The sequence below is a fragment of the Astatotilapia calliptera genome, chromosome 11, assembly GCF_964374335.1.
Source record: "Astatotilapia calliptera chromosome 11, fAstCal68.1, whole genome shotgun sequence".
In the NCBI taxonomy this organism is placed as follows: Eukaryota; Metazoa; Chordata; class Actinopteri; order Cichliformes; family Cichlidae; genus Astatotilapia; species Astatotilapia calliptera.
The window spans coordinates 23567770-23575942 of record NC_137432.1 but is presented as its reverse complement, the minus strand read 5'-3'; the positions used below and the strand labels follow the sequence as shown (position 1 = coordinate 23575942).

General features: G+C 40.2%; 1 protein-coding gene across 1 annotated transcript; it reads left to right on the top strand.

Moving 5' to 3' along the window:
- The first annotated feature begins 3767 nt into the window (after nucleotides 1-3767).
- Nucleotides 3768-7607, top strand: uts2r3 (urotensin-2 receptor 3). Its single transcript, XM_026185001.2, has 2 exons — nucleotides 3768-4031; nucleotides 5488-7607. Exon 2 carries the CDS (start codon nucleotides 5586-5588, stop codon nucleotides 6723-6725), a length of 1140 nt encoding a protein of 379 aa, XP_026040786.2. The 5' UTR covers nucleotides 3768-4031; nucleotides 5488-5585; the 3' UTR covers nucleotides 6726-7607.
- The last annotated feature ends 566 nt before the right edge of the window (nucleotides 7608-8173 follow it).

Here is an 8173-nt window from a genome sequence, read left to right as displayed (position 1 = left end):
GTGCTTTAAGAATAGTATTAAAACAATGACAGACAGATGTAATAATGGAATTAATTAAGAAGCTTAATGATGTTTGCATTGAATGCTATTTTAGCCTCCTAGGACCTGCCGTCCACATATGTGGACATCACATTTTGGGTTGTCTAGACCAAAATACTAAATTTTTCTCTACAAGGGCCTGATATCCGCTTACGAGGATGTTATACTGCCACTGTTCTGTCGAAACTTAAAACCAGTGTCCTCATATGTGGATCTCATTTTTCTCAGAAACAAAAATCCGGTAAAAAAAAATCTAATTCTTTGTTTTTACATTCATCAGGTCCCAATCAGCCCAAATAGCAAAGAGAAATTACAAATGCATGCCATGAAAGAGTTTGGGTCTCAGGAGGTTAGGAAATTTAAAACATTAAGTATACGTCAAGTAAAAATATAAATTTGAAACTGACATGTTAATTAAACTCTTCAAATTCTACTTGACAAATGCTGAAGTTATTCTGTAATTTTACAAAATGAAGTCATTAATACAAAGAGTAGCCCTGCATAATCTACAAAATCTGATGTATTTATTTATGTATTTAATTAATAAAAGTAGATGAGTAGGGAATTGTACGTTAAAAAGCGTATCTATCTGAGCTCTGTGCTCTCACAGAGGTTTGTATTGAGGGAACAGGAGAAATTTGATGTGTAACTGCAAAGCAGACAGGCTTTGGAGGGGGGGGGGGGGGCGTAGTGGGGATCAATAACTCATCACAAGTTGTGAATCAGCCCAGTCCAACAACCATTTGTCATGAACGCAAATGTCCGCCCATTTAATCAAGGCTACGACGTGAGGACTCTCACCGGCAGGCAATTTGTTAGTCAGTTTGCTCAGAAATGGTTTGGCTAATTAATGAAATGACTGAGGAAAGCAAGGACAGCCAGGAAAAGGTTAGGGAGCTGTTTGTGTTTACGTGGAGGGTATTTGTCATTTTGTGACTAGGTCCTGATTGGATAGGGTTGCAACGCTTACAATTGGGCGTACTGTAAAGATAAAGAATAATACTGACTAATAAAAAAGTAAATCAAGATTTCTTTTGTTTTAAAAATCCTGCAGTCAACAACACCCCAGGGACTGTGTGCTCTAATGATATCTCAGCCCTCCAGAAACCTGGGAGTGTTATAGGTGGTGGCGAATGTTTCTCTTTGACAGCCACACAATTAGTTTAATGAACTATGTCAGGCAAGTGCAGCGGATAGACTCCCATATGCAATCCATTCACTGTCAGCTATGATCTGTACCTGCCCTAAAGTTTTTTTTTATCCATCTATAAGACAGTTATTAAATTACTTTATTTATTAAGATAGTGTTATCACATTGAGCTAAATCATTTAATACATTAATGTATGAGCAGAGAAATAATTTTCATCAAGCTTTTACAAGTGATTTAGCATTTTAGTCAAAACATTCCCATCACAGTTTACCAAATACTGTCAATCAAACAAGCTAATGTTATATATGGTGATTAATTGACAAAAACAAACAAAAGACTGTATGTGATCTTGTCAAACAGATAAATATAATTTATTTAAATGAAAAAAGTCACTTTATAAATTAATCTATAGTTATAGAGTCAGATTTAAAAAATAACAGTCATTATTTAACTCTTTAACATATAAAAGAAAATGTTTCTACAATTACACAATACAAAACCAGCATAGCTCTGCCCATTGTATACAGCTTTAGTTACAAAAAAAGGGGTTAGGTTAGCTCTGGGCTTTAGATCTTATCTGCATACTCGATATTAAAGAGACTAAATACAAGATCTTTAGGTCAAAGTATAGGAAAAAACACACTCAGGTAAATTTAATTAGAAATTATATAATGTGTCTGGGCAGACATGTGTTCTGACAAAGACAAATAAACAGCGCAGCACTCAGACTCTCTCAGTCTGCTTCTCCCTGCTCCATGTTAAATATGAGTAACATCTGCACCCAAACGCCTGGTTTCACTGTTCATACTCATCTGACAACTCAACTCAACTTTCTACACTGCTGTACATCTGATACGAGCAGGCCACCTGATGCCCCTTTAATAAAACTTTCTTGCCACTTTGGCACTCATTTCTATCCACTCAACTTATATACCTGTCCATCTCCTTGTATGAGGGAGCCTGGTCTTCACATGCCTCTATGGCCCTCTCCCCCCAATCCCCTATTTTGGCATGTCTGTGCCAGGTATTTGTTCAAATTCCTCACACCCCGTGGGGATAGGTATGTCCCCCCCTTCCCCCTTTCGTCTTTACTGCCTGTCTCTGTCTATCTTATGTATGTCCTCACATGTATGAAGCAGCCAACATGGAGTCCCCTCCACCAGCACGAGCCACACAGCATACACATTTTACTGGGCAGCCTCAACTAAATCACTACCAAGCTGCTTAACCTCTTGAAGCTGGCAAACCACAGCTGTAGGCTCGACAACTGCCAAGCCAAAAACAACTCAGTGGATAACATGCAACTATAAGTTCTGAAAGACCCGTTTATTCAGTGAGTCTGCACCAGTTCAACTTTGCTCTGACATGGAAAAATGTTGATACGGGCAAGTATAGTGGGTAATTAATTTCCTCTATAATTTAAACACCAAATCATCATAAAAATCCCTCGTGGGGGTGTGAGACGTTGGAACACGAGCTGTATGGTATTGACTTTGGGTGTAAGTTGAAGTGCATTAGTTATTGCAGTGTGTCACAAAATGACAACAAATACCACTGCTGTGTCAGTCTGTCTCGCTGCAATTCCCACAGAGAATTTTAACTCAATTTTAAGGGTCTTTTTTATATATATGATTACATTTTCCACGTATGACGCAGAAGTCAAGATTTATTCACAAAGCGAGCCACGTTGAAGACCATTTGGCCTATAAAATAGTGCAGGTCGTGTTAGGTGCTTGTTGAGTCCATTTTTTGTGTGTATGTCTGGACAGGAAAGCATTTTGATTTGAGTGCCCCTGACATTACTTTCTTTATCGAGGGTTTATAAAACAAATACAGAAAAGACGTTGGCCAATGAAGTAATAACAGGAATAACATTTACACTAGCATCCGTTTTACAGTTTTGCTTTTTCCCTACATTTTTTTTGCCTTTTTATATAAATGTCCTTACTAAAGTGTTTTCCTGAACATAAAGAAACCTGCTTCTTTATGATATTAAATATTCAGGTTTCATGGCTCTTTAGTGGTAGGTTAGGTTTTTAAATTTTATGCAGCAGCTGTTATAACTGTGAATTACAGACCATGTGATTATTTCCCAAAATATGATGTTAGGACACCATTTATGGTCAGACTCTTAACTCTCATGGAAAGACCTTTCAGTGAGTTCACAGTGAGATTTATGCTTGGTTCAAAGGTATTGAAACTATTAGAGAGTCATGAAATTTACGGTAACCCCCCAAACCCAGCTATAAAATATAGACACTAATAATACCTTTGTTTTAAATTCTTACATCCTTACTCAGCACTGCTGAGTGGAGGCACACTCAGGATACAGGATACCGTCAGTCATAATTCAGAGCTTTTGAAAGCATTACTATTTACTGTTAACTACTGAGTGATTAAAATAAATCACTGCTCTATTTTTTTTATTGTTATGCTTCTAATGAGGGAAAAATTAAACTTCTAATTCAGTCTGCGGGGTCTCCCTGGACCAGGACAATTCTGTATTAATATTCAGTATGTAGGGTAACCCCCTCCCTTCACTTAGCGTCCCATCCCACCCCTTTTTTCCACTCACACACACTCAGTTGGGTCAGACACATCAGTGGCTGAGCTGTGGACAGACAGCGAGACAGGCAGCGGAGATCAGCTCACAGGCTTTGGATGAAGATTATCACCACATAACTGCATTTAATCAGCCGAAAACCTCAATTTATGGCTGAAGAGGTCAGAGGGGATTTCAAGACAACACATGAGAAGAGGGAGCTTTCAAAATGGGAACTGAGTTTTTTCACCAAGTAAAGGAATATTATTTTACAGTGTCTGGGACTAAACTGATCTAAAGTAAGTTTCTAAAAGAAATCTCAGTAATTATTCTGATTAATACTATACTGATGGCAGCTTGTCTGCTTTCAAAAGCATTTCAGAAACCAAAAAGTTTTTGCTTTAGAGAAATGACATACAGTAGCCTTATTTATTTATTTTTAAAAAAGAGTTACTACATGATGTTTTCCCCAAATTCGGGGCTCCTCAAAGTTTTCTTTGAGGCCTTGATTAAATATTTTAAGTGCCATAAATTAAATGCTGACAGTGCAGTCTTTAAACACACTGAAACCACATTGTTTGAATTATTTTGTTTGTGGGTAAATTTGTGGGTAAATTGAGAATTAAAGCATTTAACATTTTGGAAAATTTCCTGATCTGTGAGGCCCTGTCATTAATATCGCTGTTATTTAAAGGGAGCAAGTAACCTGTGGAGCCACGCAGCACCGCAGGGGTTCAGCCGCTCCTCCAGAGTTCAACAGTAGCTCTTAACCCCGGTGCCGCCCGGGTCACCGCGAATCACGCAGCCCGTTTCTGTCAGGCTCCCCACGTCTGCTTTGATGTCACTGCTGATTACGTTGCTCCAGAAAATCGCCAGTCAAACCAGCTCATAGTTTTGAATTGTCTGATAATGTATTTCTGTCCTTGAAAATAAAACTAGTACGTATTCCATATTCATAACACACAATTTAAAGAAAAGATGCAATCATTTAGAGCTGAGTCTGCTGATTTAAGCCATCTCTAAATTATTGACCAACTGCTGACCTTGAGAAAAAACGAGAGGTTTCAGTCTAGATTCATTGTCTTCATTTGGAGACCTCCTGCTCTGAAAATCCAATTATTTTACTAAAACCACAACAGTATCACTCAGCTTAGGGCGATTGTGGCTCAAGAGTTGGCAGTTCGCCTTGTAATCAGAAGGTTGCCGGTTCAAGCCCCGGCTCGGACACTCTCGGTCATTGTGTCCTTGGGCAAGACACTTCACCTACTGTTGATGGCCAGAGGGGAATTGTAAAACTGCATTTTCATTACTGGAAATAACCGTATTTTTATGAGTAAGTTATTTTCTGTTATTTTACGGTATTATTTTGGCGCCCCAGCTGCTGGAATATTACTGTTTTTTTTAAGATGTTTTTTCTAACAGTGTATAAAACTATAAAATCAGTGCCAACCAGAGAGGGTTCTGCTTTAGCTGACACTTTCATTTCTGCATGTTTATATGACTTTATTTATTGGTTGTTATGATTTAAATATGCATAAATCAAACTGAGGCACCCTCAAAAATCCAAATACAAGCTATGTTTTTCTTAACACACATAGAGAAAATAAAATCTCCTAAAACCAGAGAGTGACCAGAGAGTAAAAATAAGAGGATATATATATAATATACTGAAAAATCTAACAGATACTGTTTTGCTCTCCTCTCCACCTGTTTCTTTTTCCCTGACCCCATCCATTCCCCTTCTGCCTCTGCTAGAACTGCGTTTTTACTCAGCTGATATTTCACTGACTTTATTCCTTCTAAAGCTTTTTTCTCCTTTTTAAAAAACAAAACAAAACAAAAAACATCACACTATGGACCTTTCAGGCTCTTTGCCACCACCCTCTACCTACACCTCCCCTTTTATCTCCAATTTCTCTGTGCCTTCCTCCTCTCCTTCCATCTCTCCATCACCCAGTTTGGCATCCACAGTTCTCTTCTGCTCCTTCCTCTCTCTCCTCTCCTTGCTGGGCATCACAGGAAACCTCTACACTTTGGTCCTCCTTCTGAGGCGCAGGAGAAGAAGCAGGAGAAGATGTGGAGCATTACCAGCCTGCTGCCTGACAAGACTCCTTTTACCATCATGCCTTGCCAACTCCAGCTCTCCTACCTCCTCTACCTCCTCTACCTCCTCCTCCTCTCTTCACCTCCAGGTGCTGAGTCTTGCTCTAGCTGACCTGTTGTACCTTTTCACCGCACCTTTCATCGTGTATGACAGCCTGGCATCTGGCTGGGCCTTTGGCGAGCTTGGATGCCGCCTCCTGCTGAGCCTGGATCTCCTCACCATGCACGCCTCCATCTTTACTCTCACCGCCATGAGTTTGGACCGTTACAGGGCTGTTGCTGACCCACTACACACTTCATCCTCCAACTCCTCCAAGTTGCTGCGTGTAGGCCTCGCCTGGGGGCTAGCGGTGGCTCTCAGCCTGCCCATGATGATCACACTGCACCTGGAAGATGGGGATGACCAGGAGGGCCAGCTGTGCGTCCCAGCATGGGATGAGGAGAGCTCCAAAGCCTATCTGAGTGTGCTTTTCTGCACTAGCATTCTCGGTCCCGGGCTGGCCATTGGAGCACTTTATGCAACACTGGGTCGCCTTTACTGGGTGTCACAGACACGACCAGCCTGGGCCACTGACAACAACAATGCTTGTCCTCCTCGTGCTCCCAAACCCAAAGTCCTGCTCCTCATCCTGGGGATTGTCCTGGCCTTTTGGGCCTGCTTTCTTCCCTTCTGGATCTGGCAGCTGCTGCCTCTCTACAAGCCTGACATGCTGCGGACAGTCCCAGTGGGCACACAGGTGACAGTGAATCGTATCCTCACAGGTCTGACTTACGGAAACTCTTGTGTGAATCCATTCTTTTACACACTGTTGACTGGAAAACGAAAAAGCAACCGACAGCTGCTGACATCAGCAAATCAGCTGTGCCGCAAAAGCAGCTCTCTGGAGTAGTGTCACTATAATAATAGACCATAATGTGAGTGTGTGCATGTATATGTGCACATACAAGTACTGTATATGGATGCTTTATAATAGACACCAAAGATCATTCACTTCATCTTAGCCTGCAACCCAGGGAAGTAGAAAAACATTACCCAAATGATAGCACTTTGCAAAAATGCTTTGTAAAAAGGACAATGTTTCCTATTAGGAGATTAACTTTCTTTCTTTGAGTCTTTGAGTCTTTAAGATGTGTCACCTAAAGTTGTAACTGCAAAATATTCCACTGTCACTTTGATAATGAATTATTATTATTATTATCATAATTTAATTTGGTTTTTAAAATGTTCTTTTAACTTTGGGAAATGTATGCAGTGTCACTAATGATACTACAGCAACATGTGTACACGCGTCATCTTGTTTAACCCCAGAACAAAACCGTCAGCTTTATTTAGTAAACAGAGTGCAGTAATCATTAGGAGCCTGGGTTTATACCACATGCTGCATATGCACAAGCATTTCCAGTAAAGCCCTGAAGCTCTTCTCCTTATTTTCAGAACAATCAAAGGAAACGCTTGTTTTTTAACAATAGGTTGTGTCTGCGCGGGACCTCGCTGGGACATTTTTCTGAGTTATTGTTTGTGGACATAATGAATTATGTATTAGTGGGTCAGAAGTCTTTTTGTTTTTTCCCCCCAATCTCTGACATTTCTTCTTTTTTTTTTTGAGAATTTGTTTTTAAAATTATATCTTGACCTGCATGTTGGGTTTGAAAATGTGTTGGCTTATTATGAACCATGTGATGCTTTGCATGCTCTCTACTGGTGTTGACTATAACTGATGTTTATATAGGTTATAATATATAGTCTTGAATAAAGAGTACGCTTTCTTTAATTCACTGTGTCACTGGATCTTTTTACTAATGGTAATCAACACCACCAGAAATCTAAAAATATAAAAAACAACAACAAATGTCAAGACAACAGGAAAGTTCAGGTATAAAATATGTGGATCGCTAAGGAAAAGGCACAATACGGTCAAGAAGTCCTTGAGTTCCACTCGTACTTTTGTTTGTGTCTGTGTCAGCATGACAGCCAGTCCTGAAGGTCTTTCTCGTTTGCAAAGGTCTGTCTCTGTCTGTCTGACTCAAAGGCTGCTCTGTACTGTGTCGCAGACCCTGCTGCTCTTTGACGCACATGAGCAAATATTGCCGTTTGACAGACAGGAGTAACGTTGGGGAAGGGATAACAGGACAAAAGGGGCAGAGTGTAACTGGTCAGAAACACAGAGCTTTCTGGTTAGGTGTGAACTTTGAGGTCAAGGGGTTTAAGTTACTATGTGATTATATGGTCCCTGATTCAAGTCTGGCTTGAGGCTATTGACACATGCCATCTCCAATCTTTCTCCACTTATTTTCTGCCTGTGCAGTGGGTTCAGAAAACACCGGGAGGCTCGAGGAA